This window comes from Pyrgilauda ruficollis, unplaced genomic scaffold (assembly GCF_017590135.1).
Source record: "Pyrgilauda ruficollis isolate IOZ18807 unplaced genomic scaffold, ASM1759013v1 scaffold25, whole genome shotgun sequence".
Classification (NCBI taxonomy): domain Eukaryota; kingdom Metazoa; phylum Chordata; class Aves; order Passeriformes; family Passeridae; genus Pyrgilauda; species Pyrgilauda ruficollis.
In genome coordinates this window covers 722,345-746,788 of record NW_024523822.1, presented here as the reverse complement: position 1 = coordinate 746,788, position 24,444 = coordinate 722,345, and the positions used below count along the sequence as shown (strand labels likewise).

At 42.6% G+C, this 24,444-nt stretch overlaps 2 protein-coding genes across 6 annotated transcripts in view; one reads left to right on the top strand and one right to left on the bottom strand.

Annotated features, from left to right (window-relative positions):
* The window catches only part of SERINC5 (serine incorporator 5), a 48,981-nt gene extending 40,887 nt beyond the window's left edge, over nucleotides 1-8,094 (top strand). The window contains exon 12 of the mRNA XM_041470744.1: nucleotides 7,981-8,094. Coding sequence (XP_041326678.1) covers nucleotides 7,981-8,050 — 70 coding nt within the window. The 3' untranslated portion in view covers nucleotides 8,051-8,094. The remainder of the gene's footprint in view (nucleotides 1-7,980) is intronic.
* THBS4 (thrombospondin 4) overlaps nucleotides 3,254-24,444 on the bottom strand; it is a 39,460-nt gene continuing 18,269 nt past the window's right edge. For 4 of the 5 annotated variants that reach the window (XM_041470742.1, XM_041470741.1, XM_041470743.1 and 1 more), the window contains 15 exons: nucleotides 21,862-21,999; nucleotides 21,187-21,264; nucleotides 17,750-17,902; nucleotides 16,311-16,415; nucleotides 15,980-16,087; nucleotides 14,399-14,558; nucleotides 13,598-13,716; nucleotides 12,784-12,836; nucleotides 10,548-10,741; nucleotides 10,088-10,266; nucleotides 8,645-8,693; nucleotides 8,349-8,545; nucleotides 7,665-7,837; nucleotides 5,392-5,531; nucleotides 3,386-3,483 (listed from right to left, as the gene is read on the bottom strand). In XM_041470742.1, coding sequence (XP_041326676.1) covers nucleotides 3,422-3,483; nucleotides 5,392-5,531; nucleotides 7,665-7,837; nucleotides 8,349-8,545; nucleotides 8,645-8,693; nucleotides 10,088-10,266; nucleotides 10,548-10,741; nucleotides 12,784-12,836; nucleotides 13,598-13,716; nucleotides 14,399-14,558; nucleotides 15,980-16,087; nucleotides 16,311-16,415; nucleotides 17,750-17,902; nucleotides 21,187-21,264; nucleotides 21,862-21,999 — 1,908 coding nt within the window. In that variant the 3' untranslated portion in view covers nucleotides 3,386-3,421. Of the gene's footprint in view, nucleotides 3,484-5,391; nucleotides 5,532-7,664; nucleotides 7,838-8,348; nucleotides 8,546-8,644; nucleotides 8,694-10,087; nucleotides 10,267-10,547; nucleotides 10,742-12,783; nucleotides 12,837-13,597; nucleotides 13,717-14,398; nucleotides 14,559-15,979; nucleotides 16,088-16,310; nucleotides 16,416-17,749; nucleotides 17,903-21,186; nucleotides 21,265-21,861; nucleotides 22,000-24,444 lie in introns of all 5 variants that reach the window. The other variant, XM_041470739.1, reaches the window with a different exon arrangement.

The window sequence follows — 24,444 nt, the reverse complement described above, 5'->3', positions numbered from 1 at the left end:
CAGTGTTGTTTAACAAAAAAATGCTGCTATGTGGAATATTAGAGGCTTTCAATGTCCACGTTGTTTCTGTGTTTCTCTGATGTGTGATACTGGATGATGGCAGATTGCACAGATTTGTCTGTGCCATCCGTTCTGTACAATCCAGCTCCCTGAGATGTGTAAGATACCTTTGCACTGCAAACAAAATACCTTCAAGGCTGATGTAGCACTGAAGCACTGTGCACCTACTGGAGATGCAGATCTCGGATTTTTTTTTTTTCTTTTTTGTTTCCCCATACTTGCCCAGATGGTGGGGTGGGCAGCTGTTGAACTTGACATGCTGAGATCCACACCAGGGAAAGTGCTTTGTCTTCATGGGTGGTAGTTCCTTCCCTCTCACCATCCATGTCCTGTTTCAGCTGCAGGCTGCCTCCGGGTGCACCCGTGCCGGAGAGATGGTGACCCACAGCAGGACACAGTTCCCTGTGGTTTTGAGAAACTGCTGACCAAGATTCCAACGGTGGCTGTTATTCCCTGTGCAGCTCGCTGTGGTGCGTGGAGCTGGCAGGGTGTGTGTTTGGGCCTAGGAGCAAGGCAGAGACAGGTTTCAAGGACTGACAGTCAGGTGCCTGTGCTCCATAGGCTCCCGCCAGCCTGCCCGCCGCTGCCCTCACCCAGCGCTGCAGCATCCTAGCAGGTTGTTCCCTCCTTGGATTCCAACCAGATGGTCTTCAGGAAACAGAAGCACTTGAAGCGTATTTGCCATGTGTTTGCAGCACACAGGAAAGAGTTAACCTTTGTTGAGAGGGTGGATCCTGGTGCAGAAACTGCAGGACTCCAAAGTAGTTACAGCTGCTGCTCCAGCTGAGTGCAGCCCTGCTGTGCAGGCGCTGGGGTCAAGAGTGAGCTACATGTTCAGTTTTAAAGATGTGGGATTGCAGCATCTTCAGTTGCCAGAGGCCACACATGGAACGATGTCTGCGTTGCACAATAGTCCAGAAGAGGTTGTGGTGCTAGAGAAGCTTGTTTAAACACTTTGAAACAGGGACTGCACAATCTCTGATGAGAATGTAGAGGCAGAAGGTTCCCCAAGCCCAAACTGTGATCTTCTTGGGACAAATGTTTGCTACAGCTGGCTTCACTCTCGGGCTTACAGGCTGCCCAGCGCTTGGTGTATCAATGTAACAGACACACTAAGCTCCAGCATCCCATCCTAAGGTCCCAACAGCACCTTCTGAAATGATAGTTCTGGCTGTCTGACTTGTGCCTTCTGTCTGTGGCTGTCAGCACTGCAAGCCCGTAGGTTTTCTGTCAGGGTGGTTAGAAGCTCACAGCTTCACACAGTTACCTTTGGCAATAGTGTGAGGGCCACAGCCTGTACCTCACATTCCAGCCTCCAGTGGTCATGGTCATGGAAGAGAGCCTGGAAACAGGCAAGCCCCATGGTGGTAAGCCAGCTGATAAGGCAAAGGACCAGGCTGTTCCCTCCCAGCCACTGTGGCAGGAGGACACGGGGCTGAGCAGAGCTTTGGAGCCTGGCAAGGATTTGAAGGCCGAGTGCCGTCATGTTTTCTGATGGAGCAGGTGTGTGCGGCCCGTGCTGCAGACAGGTCAGGGTGGGCCAGGCCTGTTGCCTCCACTTGTGCAAAATGTGAGCACGGCAGGCCCCACGTGTTCTGCAGTAGTGGCACGGGTGAGCGTAGTGACTGCCTTCTGCCCAGGCTGTGCCCACACCATTCAGAGAGGATTTCTGCCTGGAGAAGGGGCTGCGTCTGGTGAAATGCAAATGTTTGATAAGAAAGACGTAAATTTGTTTTACAGTGTGTGTTCTCCTTCATAAATGAACAATACTGCAGTTACAGCCCATGCTCAGCTAGAAAAACACATTTTTTGTATCTATTAAGAATAATTTGACAATGCCCTCTGTGTTGCTCCAGAGTAAATAGCCTTTCAGTCCTGAGACATCTGGTGAATGGTTGGGTTTAGTGATGCCAAGGGGAAAGGAGGACTGAAACTGGAGGACCTTTCATCATGAAGCTCTGAACCAAAGCAATGCTTTGGCATTGTGCTTTTTGTAGTGGGACTCTGGGCTCCTCATGGGACAGCTCCTACGGCCACCCTACTTCCAGAAAATTTTGCAATGATGGTGGAGCCTATGGGAAAATTCTGTCAGCAGTCAAAACCTCTGATAGCTTGTAATATTCTTAAGGGTATTTTTATTGTACTGAGAACAAGAAACGTGTTTTTGTTGTTTGGTGCTCTCATCTGATAATTTAACTCAGCATTCCCCCTGTATCCTTGTGCTGGGAAAGAGCTAGGACTGTTCATTTTCCCAGGGTTACTTCTGATTTTAAAACTCTTCACTATTTTCCTTCCCTCTCCCTCCAGACTGAAGTGCCATTTCCAACTGTCGTTTTTAAAGTCATTATCCTACAGTTATTTTAAAAGTATACAGTTTTTTTAAAAGTAATTATCCTATCTATTCAACAGTCCTTGGAGCTTGTCCTCTCTCCCTTCCTCGCCCCATTTTGAAAGACAATGTAGTAAAAATGCACACTGTATTAACATCTTTCTCCACTTCAAATTAGAGACTGCATTGTGATACAGTTTCTTTTGGCTGTTTTCAGTCCTTTCCTAATGGTTACTAGTGCTTAATGTGATGTTTTGGGGTTTAAGTTTGGTGATTTCTTTGCATAATACTGCACTGCCTGCCTGGAGAGCTTGGCTCTGGTGACAGGTCAAAGCCTGGCTTTGTGTATGTGAAAGTTAGGATTGTTTTATCTAGGTGAATCTCCATTTATTATCTCTGTAGTCTTTTTGTTTGTTTGTTTTAATCTCATGCAAGTCATAAGATGTGACTACAATGCTCTGCTGTCAGCTTTTTTGCTTTTCCATGATGTGATAGTGTGACTCACAGTTTTTGGGAGTGGGAGGTCTAATGCATTGTTTAAGAGGTCTGCCAAAGTTAGGAGTCTCCAGAGGCCTTAAAATGTCCTGAAGGAGATACAACCTATTCCTAGGAGGACTGGACAGGTACTATGTGGCTCAGCCAAACAGCTCCAAACCACTTCATTACCAGATGCAACCTGTTGTTTATAACACTTTCAAGGTGGAGAAAATTCCACTTTCTTCCCTACCCTGCTTAATACTGAATCCAAAAAAAGCAATAGATTCAAACTTTCCTTGAGTGTGTTTTAAGCAAGTTGTCCCCTCCATTTATATGCTGCTCTCTAGATTTTAGGGCAAATTTGAAAAGACGTGAGGCCCAAGTATATTTTGTCTTCTTTTTATTTTCACTTTTTTACAAAAAAAAAAAAAGTCTGACATAGTCACATCAATGAGAACAAAGCTGCGGTGTGCATTCTGACAACAAAAATCATATAAGGATTTAAAATATATTGTTTTACTGTTTGCAATAGCAATGTTAGTTTGCTTTTACTTTTTAAATATCCCCAACACCAAATTGCTGCGCTTGAAATTCTTGAAAGTCCTCTGGGATGGTGTCTGAAAACAGGAAAATATGCAAAAGTTTAGTCTCTTCTGACAAAGTTACGGAGCACTTAAATTACCCACCTATTCTCTTTTTAGGTAACATGCTTCTCTTTTGTTTCCACATTAAGAATGAACAGGGACTGTTTTCAGTTTTATCTCAGTATACCACTGAGAAACACGAAGAGGCTAACAAGACAGTGCCAGTCCACAAAGGAGTACTGTCAATCTTCAGATTACATATCTCTGAAGACTTTGTGGCTAGTGCTCTTAAATTTTTATCAATAAACACTGACCAGAAAGGCAAGAGACGTGCTTGTCTTGCTCTGCATGCCAGACACATTTGTAGCGTCAGCATCTCTATTTCTCATGTATCCTAATTCGACTTCCCTGTGATGGTTTCACAGGCCACAAGAAGGGACAAAGAGCATTAACCCTAGGACCAACAGCAACTCACATAAAGACTTGAGACTTGGACAAGGGAGCTGGAGATGGATCAATGTCATAAGAGCAGCTACAGTTCTGTTTGAAGTGTTATTTGCAGTCTGCCTTTGCCAGATGCCAAAACATTTTATCTGGAGAGTGACAGAGCAACCACAGCGTTGTGACAGAGTTAAAGCTGCAGCCAGCAATGGAGCCACAGCAACAAAGCTCAACTGCATGACCTCAACTTCACTCTGATTATTTCCACACTGATACAGGAGAGGTAGCTCTAAACTCAAAAAAAAAGGGATGTGTATAAACACACAGTATGTAGGAAAGGGGGCTAAGTCCTTTGCTTTTTGTTGAGCACCTTTAAAAGGCTTGAAAGGAATTTCTGCATAATGTAAGAACTTCTCTGATATGAAAACAGAGATACTGTGGGACTTCAGAATTATTTTGAGTGGGTTTCATTGACTTTACGTAGCTCCTGCAGCCACTTGCCTGCTCACTGCCATATACGTGTGACTCAGTGGCAGCTTTGATACATGCTTTCTGGGAAACTACAGTGCAGTTGAAAATACTTACTAAGTAATTTTTATTTCTAAGCACTACTGCCTAGAAGTTCCCTGTTTAACTGTGACCTCCAAGAGCCAGCCTAAGTGTACTAAGTGTCCAACTACCAGAGTCCATCAGCATAACATGCCACAGAGTGGCCATGTCCCCTGCAGTCCTGGACTGGGCTTCTGGGATCCCCAGAAGGCAGACAAGGAAACTATTCCAACTTGGCTGGTAGATTATTTTCCAAAGACTGGGTATGGATGCTGAGAGGAAGAGGGGCAGCCCCTTCAGCCCCAGTTCAAGTTGCCTGAACTGCTGCTGGGATAGAAATACCCTGACATGATCAGATTCTGTGTGAGTGATGAAAGTTTGAGTTATTTTGTATCGTGGCTGATCAGGGCTAAGCTACAAGGCTCTTGCCCTGAGAGAACTGAGCCAGCACGCTCCCACAAAATCAAGAGCATTCCTGCATGGGAGGAAAGGCATCTTATGATCTTGTCTCCCCACACACAGGACCAGCCAACAAGTGACAGTGGTACCTCATGCCTGAGCTCAATGGCTCTCCAGGTGTATTTCACCTTGTATTCAAAGCTCAATGCATCTACATACATTATGGCATCAGTGTATTTAGAGTGTGTATAGCTCTCAGTCAGTTGGTGTTATGTAACATTCCTGATTCTGTGATGACAGCTGTGCCCCTCAGATGGCACATTCTCTGTAGCAGAATGACTGCTCTGGGAGGAGCAGCTGTGAGGTGTTAGTTCCTGTCTGGCTGGGCTGCAGTGTACTGCTGGTGTCAGGGCAGGCATTTCACAGCTCTGAGTAACTTGTAAAAGAAGGGCAAAAGAAAGAATGCTAAATGGCTTAATGCAACAGCCTTACTACTGGTCCTTCATTGTCACTTGCTAGTTGTTAGCTAAAGTGGCCTCAGAGCAACATTACCATTGCAGCGGTATTTCAGGTTGGACCAAATAATGTTTTCCTGAGAGAAGCAGAAAACTCCAAGCCGTCCTCCACGCATCGTGGTGTCTATAGTTACACCAGAGTCTGCCACTAGGTCAGAGCCTTCATAAAATCTTGCCCTTAATGAAAGCAAACAGAAGCTCTATTAGGTGTTTTCTAAGGCTGCAACATTCCTGAAAGTGATGTTGTTATCCATGGAGACTCTATTCTTCGACATGCTATCCCTCCCATCCAGCCCAAGGGAGAAAAAGCAGTTAAGGTAGCTCTTGTGTTGACTGGGAACTGGAGCAATGCTGCATGCTGGCAAGAGCCAGACAAGGGAAGGTTTTTTGAGGGGTTTCTATATATCCTAAAAAAGCTTTGGAATGTTTTTTTTTTTTCCTATAGTCAGTCCAGCTGAGCACTTTAGCTCTTGCAATTTTCCACAGTCAATAGTGATAGGAGAACCAGACTAGATCAGTTGTAGAAGGCTAGATGGGTATTGTCTTGCACAGTTTGAAGCTGAACTCTTTTTTTTTTTTTTTTTTTTGGTAATAGGAAAAGTTTCAAAGAAACTATTAGGATCTTAAACTTGTCTGTAATATTTCTTTAAAAATGTGAATATTATTAACTCCAGAAACTGTTTTGCTGATCTAGCACCTTCTTGTTAGAAAACACATCAGCAAATTCCCAAATAGCCCTGTGAAAGCTGCCCCCACCAGCTTCCCAGTGTGTGCTCTGTATTGAGGGCTTGAGCAGGACCACACTGGAGCCAGCTGGGCTGTTTGTTGCAGCACTGCCCACATCAAGTCCTCAGCCTATGGGATACAGGGTAAATGACCTAGAGGACCCTGTAATCCCTAGATGAGCCTGGAGGGCCTGCTCTGGATGAGGATACTGCTGGTACATTTCTGCATACAAGAAAAGAGCAAATGGTGAAAGTAATAAAAGTTCCTTTCATAAAATAAGGGGAAAAGCCCAAATCCTGGTATGTTTCTGATTTTATTTACTGCTTTGCTGAGGCAGTTCAAAAGTATCTGTACAATGAATTTGCAGAACTGCAGTTAGGAGTTCTTGCAAATTTCCATGGGAGAGACCGGCTCAAGTGACTTCCTTGAAGCCTCAGAAGACCATTGCTAGACACACAGTGGTCTGTGGCATCTGGCCTAACCAAACCACAGCAGGAGTAGACAGAGAGCTGACAGAGGCTCACTTTAGGCCTGCTGCCTTTAGTTTTAAAGGATTCTGTGACACAGACTGCGCTACCTTTCCCACTTACAGGGAGCATTACTTAGGCTGGTTGGAGAGACTGCAGCCATAGGAGATGTTTGCTCATGCAGCAGCTTCACTAACTTCTTGGTCTAAATGTACGTTGCCATCCAAGATCAATTCGCTACTGCCCCGTGGCTGGGGCACAATAATTGACAGTATAAATGTTCCTAATCCATTTTAGCATAAAAGTCAATCATGCTCACTCCAATTACCACAGAAGATGATGCTCTGCACTAGAAAAGTGGAATAATTACACCATCAAGTTACTGCACCTCAACTGCAGGGTGGTGATTTTCTTGAAGAAAAGCTGACTTACCCATATTTCTGTTCTATTATAAGGTTGAAAGACCTGAGCCCATCATGCCATGGCAGTTAGTATTTTGCATTTTAACATCAGCCTTGATCTACAAGTATAATTCCTGCTGATTTCTCTGCTGGATGTTACAGGGTAAAATGTTTCATCCTGAATGGTGATTTTTAAAATATTAACTATTTTTTTTCCCAAAAAAGCCCAAAATAAGAATATATAACATGCATTACAAAGCTTTGACAAACTTTCTGACTATATGTTGAGTAATATCACATCTATCTCATGAGGATAATTACCTGTTTGTTAGAATCACAACTTCTAAGTGGACAACTTTTATTCTACTATCCTAGAATACATATATGAACTATCCCTATTCCAACAAAAATATTCTAAAATATTAAAATTAAGAACATTTGAAATATATTGCTTTTCAGATCAGTGGCCAGCAGTAGCTTGGAAAACAAGGTATTAAAGCCAGAAAAGTTAAAATAAACATACGGTCCATACAAAGAGGTTTAACTTGGAATTGTCTAAGAAAAGAGCTGCAGGCTGAATTCCCGAAGTCTAATTTGTTATAAGCCTTCATCAGTACAAAGCCCAGACATAATACAGATTCTTAGGGTATCATCTGAGTCAGGTATTGAGGAATTACAGTAGCTGTACTCACCTTAACTATCCTTTCCTCTCTTACCTGATATAACCAATCTGAGGTCTGTGCTGCAGGAACCAGCGATAGGAGACTTTGTCTTTCCACCCTACATTTCGGGGGTCCTTCCACAGCAGCCTGACCTGATCATTGGTGTCCCCTGTGTGCCAGAGAGAGTTGCGGAGGTGCTCGCCAGGACCTGTCTTGGATTTCACAGCCTGCAAAAATACAATTTTCCAACACTGACCACAGAGAAAAGTCACTTTCAGGAACTAAGATTTTTTTTTTTTTTTTTAGTGAGGAACAGGTCTGCAGAAGCATCCTGTCTGCTACTAACAGGCCCCTAATGTCTCTTCTACAGCCACAGCCACTGCCTACATGGACAAAGCAACCAGCTGGGTACCTGGACAAAGGAAAACAAGGCAACCTGACCAGTCAGGGTCAGAGCACAATTGCTGCAGAGACTAAATGCTCCAGCTGATCAGAAAGGCAAGATTAAGTTCCTTAAAAAACAGTGCTATTAAAAGGGCTGTGTGGCAGCTGCCTGACTTGACCATTTTGACAGCAGTTGCCAATAGAGAACAGCAGTCGGGCAGCACAGCTGACATGCAGTGCAGTGGCTTGGCTTATGCATGGCATGATGACCTAGCCCATGGCCAGCACATGGCAAGATGGCACAGCCAGGCTGCAGTGAGCACTATGTCCTTAGCTAGGAGCCACCACCAGTACCTTTAGCTGAATGCCGGGCTCTGCAACAGCTCGGAAGGGAGTCGCTTGCCAGTACGTCTGCTCCGTCTGTTTCCACATTACTACATAAAAGCTAGAGCTGTCTTGATAACCAAAAATAAAGCCAGCATAGTCGTCATCTGTCACTGTGTTCACATGAAAAGTGCCCTCAAAGTCAACGCCGTTAAAAGCTGTGTAACCTAAGAGTACAGACAAGTTAAAAACAATTCTGCAGAACACATCTTCGTATTCTCAGCATTTTCTGCTGTTAAACTGGAATCTCAGAAGAGGCTACATACCAACAGCAAGACCAGGATCACTGTTCATGGTCTGCACAATTTCCATCCCCTGTAAGAGTAAATTCAGGGTGGTTAGCATGTGTGGTAAGCTGCATTGGTTTTCTGGTCTCCCTCTATCACCTTCTTCATTCCTCTCTTTTGTTTGCTCACAACATATCTCTGATGCTTGTAGCTCTGAACTAAAATCGGTGTGAACTATAATCAAACAGTAATGTTTCAGCTGCTTGCACAGCCTGAGTCAGGAATGATTTGTTAGCTTTCCTAGTGCAGAATTAGTCATACTGGTATTTTGATACTTTCTTTCCATACCACAATCTTCTGGAAATCTGAATCTGGCCAAAACTGGAGTGCAGGGGAAGAGGGTTGTGGGAGGAAGAGCGCTTTTCCTAGGCTTAGCTCATACAGTTGGATCACAGAGTTCAGGATTAAACTGACTGCCAGGACTGTGTTAAGGAAGATGTGTACATCCCAGCTGGCTTGGCAGAGACTTTTGCAATGGGAAAAAACTGCATGTTCCTTGTGACTCATAGCACACTAGCCTCATGAAGGCTAAAATTTGTTAGTTTAAATAAGTTACTGGACTCCATCTAGGAGTACTGGAGTGCTGCATCCAGTTCTGGGGTCCCAGCAGAGGGATGTGGACCTGTTGGAACCAGTCCAGAGGAAGCCACAAAGACAATCAGAGGGATGGAGCACCTCTCCTATGAAGATGGGCTGAGAGAATTGGGAATTTTCAGTGTGGAAAAGAGAAGGCTTTGGGGTGACCTAATTGTGGCCTTGAAGGGAGCCTATGAGAAAGATGGAGAAAGATCTTGTTTTACCAAGAGCATGCAGTGACAGGACAAGGGGCAATGGATTCAAAGAGCAAGCAGGTTTAGATGAAGTACGAGGGAAAAAAATTCTACTGTGAGGATTGTAAGGCACTGGAACAGGTTGCCCAGAGATGCTCCAAACCTCTAAGTGTTCCAAGGTGGGCTGGAGCTCCCAGAAACCTGGTCTAGTGATGTGTGTCCCTGCTCATGGCAGGTTGGGGTTGGAATGAGATGAACTTTGAGGTCTCTTTCAACCCAAATCATTCCATTATTCTATGAAATCCTCTGTTATTTAGCACATCAGACTTTTAAATTATGGAAAGGATTAATGAAACTTGTTTGCTACAGAAATATTTCAACAGGGTAACACATGTCTGCCTTCTGGCAGCAGTGAAACCCACCCAGAAAAAGATGGCCAGCATGTAGCTGGTTTAGATTATTAGGAGCATCAATTTTGATAGCTTGAACACTATCTAAAGGAAAAATCCTTCATTATTGCTCCTGAAAATATTCTAACCAACACCTTCCACTTTTCATGTCTGCCAGAGGTCCAGCAATTACAGAGCTAATTTTATTGTGGTATTCAAATGATCTTTCTCAGACAGGTAACAAAGACCAAGTGTATTTTTACCTGGTTGAGAACCACCCAGTTGGGATCAATCTGCGCATCCCCCTCTGGGTCCAACACCACTGTCTGATAGGCCCTGAAGTCTGTCAAGGTGATCTCTGCATTCTCAGGGCAGACATCAATCCGATCAATCACTGTATCCTGGTCAAAATCAGACTCACAGACATCGCCAACTCCATCACCTGAATGCATCAGAGAAGCAAAAGCAGATTTATGGTGCAGCAAGTATTCACATCTGCCCCAACCATGGGATTAGGGTGTCCAAGAAGCAGGCAGGGCATCAGCCCTATGGCTGTAGTGCATGAGAAAGTGCCTCTGTTTTGGCTAAAGGGCTCCTGAGTGCTGCTGTTGTTCCTGAGATGAGTGTATGCATTGGTAATGACAGTGTTGCATCCTGGTGCACACAGTCTGGAGATAAATGCGGTGCCTGAGAATCAAAGTGGCTCCTTAAGGCCCATCTTACCATTATCATCTTCCTGCCCTGGGTTGGGGACCAGCCTGCAGTTGTCAGGGCCCGGGGGCAAGAGGTCAGGAATGCCATCATTATCATCATCCTCATCACACTCATCACCCAGCCCATCCTTATCTGTGTCCAGCTGGGAGCTGTTAATAACAGTGGGGCAGTTGTCTGTGCTGTCCTGGTGCCCATCACCATCGCTGCAAGCACAAAAACAAAAAAGAAATGGTATGCCAGCATCAGCTCCTGCCTTTGCACAGGGAACAGCACGGACACCTGAGGAGGAAACACAGCAGTGGCAGCTCTGGAGCTGGAAGCAGACCAGTGGGCAACACAACCTGTTGTTGCTCAGGTGGCTGAACTGCAAGGAGAGCAGGAACAAAGAGACTCAGGTAAGATATGGTGGCAGGAAAGCAAAGGAACCAGGAACTAAAAAAAGTTCCAAGCCAGGAGCTAAAAAAATACTCAGGGAAAAGAAAAATAAGCTTTACATGGTGTGGGAAACACACTGGGGCCCAAGATCCCAGTCAAGGTCCACTCCTAAAGGGTGTGTAAGGCACATCCAACAAGTGCAGTGTCAGCAATCAAGAGGGACTCAGGAGACAGCAAGAGCTGGACACCTTGTGTCCCTTGTCTTATGTGGGCATGTGCCTTGGTGCTCATAAACATACAGGTGTAAGTGTGAAAGAAGCTTTATGAGAGACTCTACATGAGCACCTGAAATCAGACTTAGTTAAAAACAAGCACTGTTCTCACCCTCCTGCATAGCAAGTTTTTTGTGGTGGACTTGGCACTGCTGCTTTAGTGCTTGGACTCAATGGTCTTGAAGGTGTTTTCCACACTGAATGATTGCATCCTGCAGGGGGAACATACAGTAAGAAATAGAGGAGAAAGTCGGTAGCTCCTTCCAGGTCATGGCTGGTTACAGGGAAGAGCCACCAGGCAGAGGGACACACACACCACAGAAGAGGGTTCAAGAAATTATGGGGTGACTACATAACTTCTCCATCCCAACTCTTAAATGCATCCCTGAAAAAAAAAAACTGCTGGAAGTATGATGTGTTTTGTAGTCACACCAAAACCAAATTGCTTTCTAGTAATTAGCAGGCATGTTTTCCCACAGTAGCTTCTTATTAGCACAAGTGGAGCAGAAATGATCTGCAGCCAAATTAAAATCATGCTATGGCTTATAGGCAGAAATATTCCCAAATACCTCTCCCTGCTTAAGAAATGTGCTTTAATTTTAGGTCAGAGTAATCAATGTTTGCACAATAATTGAGATAAAATGCAATAAGCACCATCCATGTGTATCTACTGCAAGGTTAAGCATGCTTCACACAGGAAATGCTTCACACACATTAGTGAAGTTTATGGCGGGGGGGGGGGAAGTCCTTTTTTAAAACAAGAAAAAGAACAAAGACATATCAACTTAAGAGTAAAATGCTGATGGCCTTGGCAGCTAGTGGCTCAAGATTGGGAATGATCCCTGCAGAGACATGTAAGTGGGCTCCCTGCAGGTCTCTTCACTGAGAGCAGCACCCACCAATGGCCCTGGGGTGAAACCCTGCAGCTGTCTGTGGCTGATGAAATGCTGTGACAGCACAGGATTTATAATTTTCCTTGCCTCTTGCTGTAAGTAAGGTGCACATGGGAGAACCTGCCATCCCTTAAGCTGGTTATGCAGAAGCTGCTTCCAGAGAAGTGATGCAATTTCTCATGGGATGTGCTCCTGTGAATGCCCAAGGCATATGAAAGCCATAGACAGAGGATCCTTGCCAGTCTTGCTGTGCTAAAGCAAAGGGGTTGCTCTGCGAGTGTTTTATGCTTGATAATAGAATTTTGTTTCTGCAACACTAGGTTCTTAAGGAAATTCATAGAGCCCTTAACTGTGAGATTTCTGCTAAGGAATAAGAGAAATAAAAGAGGAATGGAAAATAAAGCAAAAAAGGAAAGATATTTTCTCACTAAGAAGCTCTGAGCAGTGCTCTGGGTTTTACAGCCAGAGAACTGCTTGAACATCACTTCCACAGGAACTCAGAGGAAGCCTGTGTGAATGGCTGTAGGGGTGAAGGCTCCGTAAGTGTACTACCACAGGGGAGTGAAAAAACAAGGCTAATAAATCCTAACACTGTTCTTGAAATAACATCTCTCAGGAATTAAATCCAGGCTAGCTGGAGGGATTACAGCTCTCCAGGAATCAGCAGCACGCTTCAGCTCAGGACTAGCCTCTCTCACAGCATACCTGTCCTGATTGGTATCACAGGAATCTCCAACCAGGTCATTGTCCACATCCGACTGCAAAAGGGAACAGAGAAAGTTCCAGTATCAGCTGTCAAGAGCATCTATTTGCAGGATTAAATCAAAACACAACCAAATAAAATACAACTAAAATAAATGCATGAAAAAACATTTGTTTTACAGAATATATTTTCTCTCTTGCATCATCAATCTAACCAAAAATTCAGTTTTATTAAAGAAAAAAGACAGTGAATAAACACAGTTAAACTTAATTGAAGAGTTCAAGCAAGATTCCTCGGCAAGAAGGATTTCTCATTTCCAGCCAAGGTTTATTTCTTAAGCATCTTTAAAAATTGACTATGTTTCTCTATAGTTTCCAACATTTTTCATTAGTCACAGGGAGCACTGAAAGTTTTGATAAATAAGGACACCAGGATTTTTGTCCTGATTAAAGAAATATCAAGTGTAACTAAATCACACCCCTCCGTGGGGACTGGCACCAAACTCTGTGGGACTGGAGCCCATTTCAGAGCACAACAGTAGAAGATACATGCTGGGCAGAGGTCCTAACAACATCCCAAACGGTGAGAGTACAACTGGTGGCTCCTCCTTCTCACATCAGGAGAGTCAGCAGGTTTGTTAAACTCTCCTGAATATCTAGATATATACTATATTATATTATATTATCCAGGAAATAACACTTTATTATTAAAATACAAACACCATGGCTGCATGGGTTGCTTCATTCTCTTGCACCTTTTTAGGCCTCAGCAGTCTCTGTCCCTAAACAAGAATAGTTTTTCCTTCTGCCTGCTAACCTGGTTTGGGTTGCTGATTGTAGGGCAGCTGTCACAGGCATCACCAACACCATCATTATCTGTGTCCTCCTGGTCTTCATTGGGGATCCTCTGACAATTATCCAAAAGATTCTTAACACCTAGAGTAAAGTGGATTGTATGTTAAAGACAATACCCATATTTGTCCAAACTGGACGATATAAACATTAAAACAGTAAAGACACTATTCCTTTTCAGCAACTACTTAATGAAATGCCATTTTTAAAAAAATATATAATTCCTGCAATGAAATTATAAGCCTGCACAGTAAATCTTTCTCATGAGTGCATTACTCATTTAATACTAGTTAGGAACATCTCAGGAAAGCACAGCCGTCCACCCCATCACACCCTTTAATTACACACAATTTATTCTTATCCTGTTCCTGTATCACAACTTACAGGATGGGACATTCCACTGGTGTGATTTTTTTCACTTCTTTCAAGCCTCCTACAGCAGTGAAAATAATATGTTATGTAGCTCTGGGGTACCAGTGACTGGCAGCAGCTGGATGCCCTGAAATATTTGTACCTTTAATGAAATGCTGAATGATCAACAACCTTAACTTCTACATGAAACATGGCTTGGCTTCTCTGTTACAGTGTACAGTGCTTCCAGTGCAGGCTAAGATATTATTATTAACTAAATTAAAAGGATTAAAGCCACAAGTTTCATGAAGAAAGACTATGTGTTACAGCTGGTAACATGAAATCTCCTAATGTGCAGCACACTCTGGGAAAATCTGAATGACATCAGAGAAGCTGAAAGTGAAAAATCACCAACCATCTCCATCCATGTCATCATCACATGCATCTCCTTTCCCATCGCCATCTGTGTCCCTCTGGTCGTTATTCAGGACATTACGGCAGTTGTCACAAGCATCTCCAAAGATGTCTTGGTCACTGTTTCTCTGGTTAACATTAGGAACCAAGACACAGTTGTCCTGCAAGAGACACAGAATCAGACATCAGTCAGGCCATGAATCTTTAATTTCTACTTTAGCTGATTTATAAAACTCCTGCATTTATTTGTACGTCTAAAAAAAAAGAAAAAAAGTGTGAGCAGTTTTGATGTTTTATGTCAATATTAGCTCTGGATCAGATTTCACTTGCTCCCTCAAAGCTCTGCTTTGAACCACACTGTGGGAACCCTAATCACAAACACCAGCACCATAATGCTTTACTTATAACCTTGATTTCTGATTCTCATTTTGCATGGGTGCATAGTGACGAACCTGTTTTGGTACCTGAGTTTTCTCCCATGGTCCTTCTCAAAAGCTGCAGTTCAGAGACTGACAAGGTTTGCAGATGCTCTCAGTGAAAGGCCATTGCCCCCTTCTGGTACGGACTAGCTCGAAAATGGGGAAAGAATTTCTTGATGCAAAAAGGCACCAGTTTTTTTTTGTTTTGGTAGGTTTGTTTGTTTCAAGCAAGCTGCTACTGACTCTTAAAGTCCACCAGAAGGTATATGGACAAAACTTTATTTCAAAGTGGTATAAAATTTCTACAGCTATCCAGCACACCCTCATCCTCTTGCCCACAGAGAACAACAGAAACAATGGAAAAGTTACTTGATTATGAAAGTGCTGAACCTGCAAATAGATTCACAGTTGTAGGAGGATTTAATTTTTTAATTTTAGAAGATTAATAAAACCAATTGATTTAAGGTAGCAGAATTTAGTGTGGAACTCTGTGGCAAAACAGCTTGAAAAAGACCCTCTGTGACTGTTAGTCTGCCCTAGCTCCAGGTGGACATTTGTACTCTGGATAACATATTCTTATGGCTTGGAAGCACATTAAGCAGTTTCAGTCAATGCTCAATGCTCTTAATACAGAGCAACAGCCAGCTTGTAAGAATACAGGGTGAAAACAAAACAGCTTTTCCAATCTGAATGTATCCTCCAATACATGGAAACCTCTTCTGCTTTGCGGACACGATCCAAAGCGTTTTCAAGTTATTGGCAAGACATGCATTAATTTATGTGGGTTTTGGATCCCTGATGAAATGTGTTGTCAGGTCAGCCTGCTCTTTAAATAGAAAGATGTTAATGCAAGTCGTGTTCCCAAAGCCATGCTGTGGGAGAGTGTGACAGAAGGACACAAGCTCTATGCAGAAGCTCTAGAATTAAATGATAAAAGGCAGTAACAGAGAATACAAAGGTGGGATTTAAGACTGTGTGGTTTAAGTCATGTAAGAATGAGCATTATATAAAAGAAAAAGAATTTACAGGGCCATGGACAATGGCGTGTATGTAACAATCTCTGGCAAACAGTAGTGAGTCAGATTTCAGAATCACTTCCCATTGCAGCAGTGGGAAATCCTTCTGTTGGCACAGACTCCTGCATCCTGATCTATACACAGCACCTGCTCATTGGGAATGCCATCTCCATCTGCATCGTCATCACAGGCATCTCCAATCCCATCACTATCAGCATCTTCTTGTCCAGAGTTTGGGACAAATCTGCAATTATCCTAGACAGAAAAGGAGACAAGTCTGATGTTCTGTAGGTAAACTGGATGCCTCCATAATTTGAATTACTTTTTTCAGTTATTAATTAATTGAAAATTAATCACCAAATTAAATAGAATTTAATCACCTGAATAAAAGATTAATACACTGAGTCATATTTCTTACAGTCTTCATCTTTATCCTTTCATGTTCTGAATTATTACAGAATTAAGAAAGCTTTCTTACCTTCCTGCAGTTTTCAGCAGAGCATGAGAGTTCTTCATTAGGGTAGCCATCAATGTCAACATCTTTTCCACAAATATAACCATCACCAGCCCAGCCAATGCCACACTATCAATAAAACATCATGGTAGTACTGTCAAAAGGTTAATGACTCACTGTAGAAATATTCAAGAAGGAAAACTCACACCAGTCTTGAAAACAGCAGTATATGGAAGTCATGGCCAGATACTGAAGTACAAAGATACAGAGAGCTTGAAACAGGTTTTCTTTCCACGTTGAGAGATGCTGCAAATGTATCCAAACATAGCTAGAAAGAGCTACAACTTGATGTTAACTGGAATGTGTGCCTGCCACACCTAACGATTTCAGTGGGAGCTATAGATTTCTTATAGACACTGGCCAGGAACTAATTTTGGCTCCTTGCTGGCAGGTTGAGTAAAAGAAAAGAGCAGCTAGGTAGAGTATGCACCTAGCATCTCAGCATGGGACACGATGTTACATGGGATGACTGTTTTGTTCACTATCTGAAGAACACATCTGCAACTAGAGGAAGTTTTAAGAGAAAACTGTATTGGCAATTACTAAGTTTGCAGCTGCAAAACAAATGCATCTCGACACAATTTTCTCCTAGCCAGTTAAATTATTACTGTTTCAAACCAACATATCATTTGTGTCGAAGATGTATGCAAAGAACTGCATGTCAAAATCTGGCCTTCCCTTAAAACTAGGATTTGCCTACTAAAAGTATCTAGGCATCTTTCCATTACAGCATGGACTTAAAATATCCTATTATTTATCTTTGAAACAGATGTACTTAAAAATGAGGCAAAAGCGAGTGCCAGCAAAAGCATGCACTGTATCCAAATTTAGGACACAGGATTAGTATCTTGCTTTATGTTGCAAGATGGAAAAACTAAGTAATATACTTCAGTATACTCTTACAGTGGAAGTTCATATGCCACTTGTGCTCCTCTGCTCCCATAGCTGGTCAGCCTCGTACAGCCTCCCTGTGCCTGGAATCTGTCATCTCACTTTAAAAAACATCATCTCTATCAGCCAGCAAATACAGGCACGTTGGCTATGCAGAGAGGATCCTTACTCACAGCTATGTAGCTGAGCACCAGGAGAGGAATTCGTCCTTGTGATGTCTTCTGTAGAGTGACACTTGACAGTCTTTTCTGAGGAGACTACAGAAAGTCTACAAAAGTGATTCCTAAAGATCTAATTACACAGGCACAGTGAATATGATACATTGATATGGCTGCTTTACAGACATGTGGCAAGAACAAAACAATTGTAAGCCAGTTTTCACAGCTGGTCTTGGCCAGTGTGCCACCATTGGTAAAACATCCAACTGTATAAAACGACCACAAAGCCTTTCTCATTTCCAGCCTAAAAATGGCTGGATCTCACCGTAAAAATACACGAATTAATGAACTCACAATACATGTAACCTCTCCTCTCCTCTCCTCAATACAACGGGCATGGATGCTGCATGGATTGAGGGCTCGATTCCTACAGCTCCGTTCAGCCTGGCATCCCCTGGTTTGGTCTCCTGTATATCCTGGTTTGCACTGGCCACAGTGGTAAGACCCCTGTAAGAACAAGAAGTCACCAGCCAGCCTTTTAATGGTACTTCTTTCCTTTTTAAAGCAAGCACAAAAGCAAGATTCAAGTCATACTGTTTATGCTGTGCAAGTGTACTTGTTCATCCACTGAGGCTTCTTGTACTGTGAACAAACTTTATTTTCTACCAGAAAATGATATTTGGCTCCCAGAGTGCATGGTGGAAAACATAGTCAACTCTTGCCTGTTTAGACCAGTGTTTTGTTAAGCCAGAGAAAAGTCATGTAGCAGCAAAAGCTTCTTCATGATGCCTTGTCCTTGCCAGCATCAACCTTCACTGCTTCCAGGTGGCTGAAACTTTGTGCAAAATGCAAAGCAGCAGCTTTGATTAATCATCAAGGCTGGATGATCTTATTCCACTATAAAGCACACCTATCAATCTATCAACTGGGCACAAATTTTAATCAAAGAAAGATAAGAAAGTTCATCATGTCTTTGTCCCATTTTATTTTTAAGCTGAAGTGTTTTTAAGCCAATTTGATCCAAATCCTCTTCTTCAGAAAGGAATTCTGTATCTGAAGACCTAGCCATCCTCATTTACACTGCAATAAGAACATCCATGTAAATTTTTGCTATGGTTTACCATGACACATGCATATGTATTTCATATGTATTACTCTCTTGTGTTAACAAACACAAAGCAGCTAAACCAAGAAATCTCATTATGTGCTGGGCTAATCACCTTATGAGATATAAACAGATAAATGCAGATAAGGTGAGATCTTCTTTAGGCATCCAATGTGGCTTTTGTTTCTGTCTCACATTCCTGTAAACCTCTAACTTAAGACATAAAAGTTAATTAAGAACAATCTTTTTATCTTATGGAGAATAATTATTTTTGACATGTCAAGGGACAGAAATGGGCGGATCTCAGACAAAGATGTGCATCCTACCATTGGTGAAACGGAGATGCTTCATTCAACTTCACTCTTCGTGTACAAAGTCTGTTGGAAGAACTGTCAGGACTGTCGTAGTCCATCATTACAGAGAAATTTACTTACTGCTCAGACAGGCATTATATTTATCCCTATTCCTAATTTTGTTACAAATTTTAACTTTGTTCTGTCTGCATACTTTCAGGAAGAAGATGAAAATAAACAGGTGACTGATGAGTAAAATAATCCTTGGGTGATACAAATGGTATGGCTTATTTAAAACACACCAGCCTGAGCACTTTATCCTAATGGACGCCAGGGTAGTATATTCTGGAGTCTGCTGAATTTGCTTGGTATATTCTGTCCTATATCAAGCTCTGGTATGCATTAAAATAGCCTCTTAGGCCGCATTTCCAGACCAGACTGTTTCTGAAGGGATAGAGGATTAGAAACCCCACACTGCTCTGTTTGGACAGATGGCAGGACACTTGGTGCCTGCCCTCTGCAGACAGAGCCCGATGGCTTCCCAAAGAAGCTGCACATCTAGTCATGCAGCAAGATACAAAATGTGACAGTAAATGTTCGAGATATAAAAAAAAAAAAAAGACAAACATACTGAACAGTGAAAGCAGCCCTAAGAAAACAAGCTTGTTCTCAAGAAAAGCTAACATTGAACACAAATGGCAGCCTCAAAAATACCTTTCTGCAGAAAGGACCACCTTTACACCTGAAGGATACTTTTAACCTTTCTTCTGCTATGAAGAAGCCCTGTGGCATGTCCAGGACAACCAGGGAATCAGGCCCAGCCAGCACAGATTTATGAAAGGCAGGTCCTGCTTGTTCTGTACCAGGGTGACTTGCCCAGTGAATGAGCCTCTGACACCATTTCCCACAGCAATCCCCCAGGGAAACTGGCAGCTGATGGCTTCGGCAGGTGCACTGTTCACTGGGTGAAAAACTGGATGGCCAGGCCCAGAGAGTGGTGGTGAGCAGAGTTATATCCAGCTGTTCAGTCCAGTGTTCAGTCCAGTTCAGTGTTCATCCAGGTGTTCAGTCACCAGTGCTGTTCCCCAAGGCAGTGCCACAGGCTGGGGCAGAGTGGCTGGAAAGGACCTGGGGGTGCTGCTGACAGCGGCTGAACATGAGCCAGCAGTGCCCAGGTGGCCAAGAAGGCCAATGGCATCCTGGCCTGGAGCAGCAATGGTGTGGCCAGCAGGGCCAGGGCAGGGATTGTCCCCTGTACTGGGCACTGCTGAGGCCACACCTCCAGTGCTCTGTTTAGTTTTGGGCACTTCACGACAAGAAAGACACTGAGGTGCTGGAATGAGTCCAGAGAAGGGCAACAAAACTGGTGAAGAGTCTGGAGGACAAGTCCAATGAGGAGAGGCCAAGGGACCTGGGGTTGTTTAGCCTAGAGAAAAGGAGCCTCAGGGGGGACCTTATCACTCTACAAGTACCAGAAAGGACACTACAGATGGGTGGGTAGTGTTAAGGTTTTTTCTCCCAAGTAAGAAGTGATAGAAAAAGAACAAATGGCCTCAGATCCTCAGGCCCTCTCAGGTCAGGGATGATTAAGATTGAATATTAGAAAGAATTTGTTTGCACAAAGAATTATCAAGCATTGAAACAGGCTGTCCAGGGAAGTGCTGGACTCACTATTCTTGAAAGTATTCAAAATAGGTGAGGATGTGGCACTTGGGAAAATAGTGTAGTGGCGGGATTGTCAGTGCTGTGTTAAGAGCTGGACTTGACCTTAAGGGTCTTTTCTATCATAAATTATTCTATGATCATGTGATTCTATGTCCAGGTTGCTTCATAGCATTAAAGTGGCCGGATGCCCTTCTTATTGGATCCTAACATTTTTCAAACCATTTTTACTTCTCCTATACTTGCTCTCCTGGGTTTAATATATCTGGGCATTAACAGTCTGGTACCAATAGCAGCTCTCTTTGTTTCCATTTATTTAGAACAATATCTGTTACTCTATGCATAATTCCTATAAAGAGAGCATCCAGCAGATCAGCTTGTAACCACAGTCTCAGGAGACAGGAGATAAGGGAAGCAAAGGTTTAATCTTTCAGAGGAGGGTTCTTGCAACAACATATCCATAAACACACTCACTGGATGGTATGGAGAGAAGAGCTCCTGCTCTTCAGAGAAAGTGATAAGGATACAATTCAGATGAATGTGTTCATGACAAATCAAGTATTGATTTTTTTATTATTAGCTAGGAAAAGAGAAAAGGCTTCTTTGATTTATAAGAAGAAAAAAAAATGTATTATTAATTGGTCTTTCATCAGACTCATAAATCCAATCCTAGCCTCATGGAATTTTAAAACAACTGATTTTTTAAAAGGCATAAATGAAAAGACGCTTACCAAAGTGTTTATGCAATGGGAATTCGGAACACAGAGTCCATGTCCTCCATTCTGACATTCATCAATATCTAAGCAGACCTAGCAATAAACCAAATCCAGAAATAATAAAATTAAAGTAAATTTATTGAGATCAAAGACTGAAGAAACAACACCAAAGTTTAAGACTAGAAAAGAGATGTAGCCTCTGCTGAAACTGCTCTCAGAATGTCACAGACATTATCCATAGGCTAACTTTCCAAACCCTAAAGAAACAGAAAATTTCAACTTTAGGATGTGCTCTGGTTCACACAGAAGAGTTTACACAAGAATTGAGTTCCCATTCTTGGGTGCTTACAGAAATATGCAAAAATATTACACTAAAATAGGCCTTTTTAATAATTTTCTTTCTAGTTCAAACCCAGTTTACAGAACCCCCTGAAGTTGAACAGAGATATTTACAAAGATGACGACATTTTTTCTTGTCTGTATGCCAGTCAAGAGTATTAGATTGTTAATACTCCCATTAAAGCTATGCAAACACAATTCAGATCTCTAAATGAAACACTCTGAGCTCTGCCTAACAGCATAAGGCAATTATGGAACAACTGAAAAATAAACACCATTTAATACAGAGGCACTGCTGATATAAAACCAGCACCTTGCAATGGAAGTTGTCATGGGGGTGCTGCCACTCACCTGCTTATTGCTCTTGGCATAGCTGAGTCCTATCCCTTGCACAGTTTGTCCCGTATATCCTGGAGGACAGGCCTCACATCGGAAACCTGGAGCAGTGTTCACACATCGCACACCAGGGAAGCAAGGGTTGTAACGACACTGCAAAGAAAAAGGAACCAAGCACATGTTCGTGCTTCAGTAACATCCAGACTCTGACTGTGAGTACAGACCTCTCACCAACAGCAATGTGACACCTGTGTGTCCTCTGTTCAGAGAGGGCTTAGAGAGGAAACTGTCTCTGCAGGTATTTCTGACCTCAGTAAGTCTTCAGATATCTCTGTAATTTAAATAACATTTGCAACCTTCCATTACAGCCTGTAGTTGATGTCCTAAACTCTCCTGAATCTCTCCTTTAGCTGGGAAGATTCAGATCCCTTGGAGGCTGAAGGGTCCAGACCATAATATCAGGAAAGCCACATAACTTCAAGCCTCCAAACACCCCTTCTAATGTGTTCTTTACACACAGAAGTGCCAGCAGCATTTTCCTTCATTTATAGTTGGGCAAATCTCATAGCCAAGGAAGAAATCCAAACATAAGCCAGATAAGCAGGGATGTGTCAGTGGCATCCACACATTTCTAGACTGGAGGCCCACAGACAATCCTTGGAACTTCTCCCAAAATATCACACGTCCACAAAATCACCCTTGGCTTGAAGACACCATTCACTTCATTGCTTTATGCAGTTTTACAAAACAGCTGTGACCAATTTTGCTGGTCTTGTGGATGCTAATTTGGGAAACATCCCACATTGCTGCCTTTCCAACATTAACACTAGCTGCTAGGTAATGTTCACAAGAGTACCAAAAACATCAACATGCCATCCTGCTGCACAGAGCTCAAAGACAACAATGAATGAGTAACATGATAAAGGAATACTAAAGAATTTTAAAAAATGCCTTTTTTTCTTCCTTCCATCACTAACAGAAAAACTTATGCAAGATGGAGGGAGAACAAACCAGACAATATCCACGTACAAGGGACCTACAACTTGTAACCAAACACACACACAGAAGCAAGAAAAGGTATGTTTAATATCAAAGTGTGTTTGACAGAAAGATTTGTTAATAATACATCAGTCAGTAATATGAGGAAAACGGCAAACCGAGGACAGACATTTTGTGCCTCCTTATTTTGCTGTGGATTCTTTCTTGTAGGCAGCAGAGGGCACCCAAATGACACAGCACACAGAGAGCAGAGCTGCAGCTACCAAGATAATGGGCACCAGAATACCAAAGTAATGTCTTCAAACTAGTAATGAATTAGGGAGGGTACTGCAGAGATGTTGGCACCCTCAGGTTAGGGATCTTCCAGATTTGTCTTTATCAGAATTTGTACAATAATTTATTTTTAAATGCCTGTTATCAGGAAGTACAGAAATAGTTTATTCATGAAAGGCTGTAAATAAATTTAAAAACCCAAAACAAAACCAACCAACCAAACAAAAAAACTTTCCTGCATATCAGCTAACTCAGGAAAACAAGTAACATGACACATCCTTCTCATCAGACAATTCAAAATGATTGTCATTTATTGCTTCTTTATTTCTCCCTGTGCAACTCTAAGTAAAAATTCAGCTGATTAAGTGGTATTTTCTGGTGAACAAAACTGCCCTTGACAAGGTGGCATTTTAATGGCAGTGTCCACATAAAGACCTCATAATAAGCAAGAGTTTATGACACAATTTTGGCAAAAATTTCTTGTTGTTTCTAATGTGAAAGCAGGTCACCTGGCATGTGGAAGGGTGGCAGGAATATGAAGGTACATGAATCTCCAGTGATTAGAGCCTGACTGCTAACAGACAACCACTTTAATATCAAGCCATCATAAACCAGTCTCTGTTTCTTTTTCCACCACTGCTGTAATGGGTAGAGTTGCTCCAACCCTGAAAATGGCAGGGAGGAGATTATTGCCATTCTTTCCCTCAGTCTGAAAATAGCTCAGGAGGTGAAACCCATCCGTACTGGCAGACTCCACCTAGGTTGGCTTGAGCCTCACACCATCGCTGTCTGTAGCATGAAACATGTACCACAGCTGTCTTGGATCCATCACTTGCATTCACATTTCAGAGTTTCACCTCCAATTTTTGCACCTTCTGTTGCAGCAGACACAGTTCATGCCACGTAAGGCAAAACAAGAGACATTGCCAATGCCTCAGGAAACTGCCACCCTCAACTCACTTTCTCCCTCCAGTGCTCTTTGCAGACAGGTGTAAGGCATATCAAATCCTCTCCTGATGGTCTACAGGAGGGAGTAAATCAAAAGAGCAGTCAAAGCTGCTCCTGTTGGCTAGGAAGGAGAAATAGGGAATTGCTTTTGCTGTTTTATATTATTAAACAGGTACACTGGTAGAACTGTGTTATCCACCAGTGCAGTTTATGACCTAATTCTGCTGGTTCCTTGGTCTACTACATCCAGGTACTTTTTCACAAAAAAAGACTAAAAGAGTAATGGTGAAAATCATCCCACAGAAAAAATGCAGTGAACCTATAAGTGGTTTTGTTGTTTCTGTTCTGAGTAAGTGTCACATTCCAATTAACACAGGT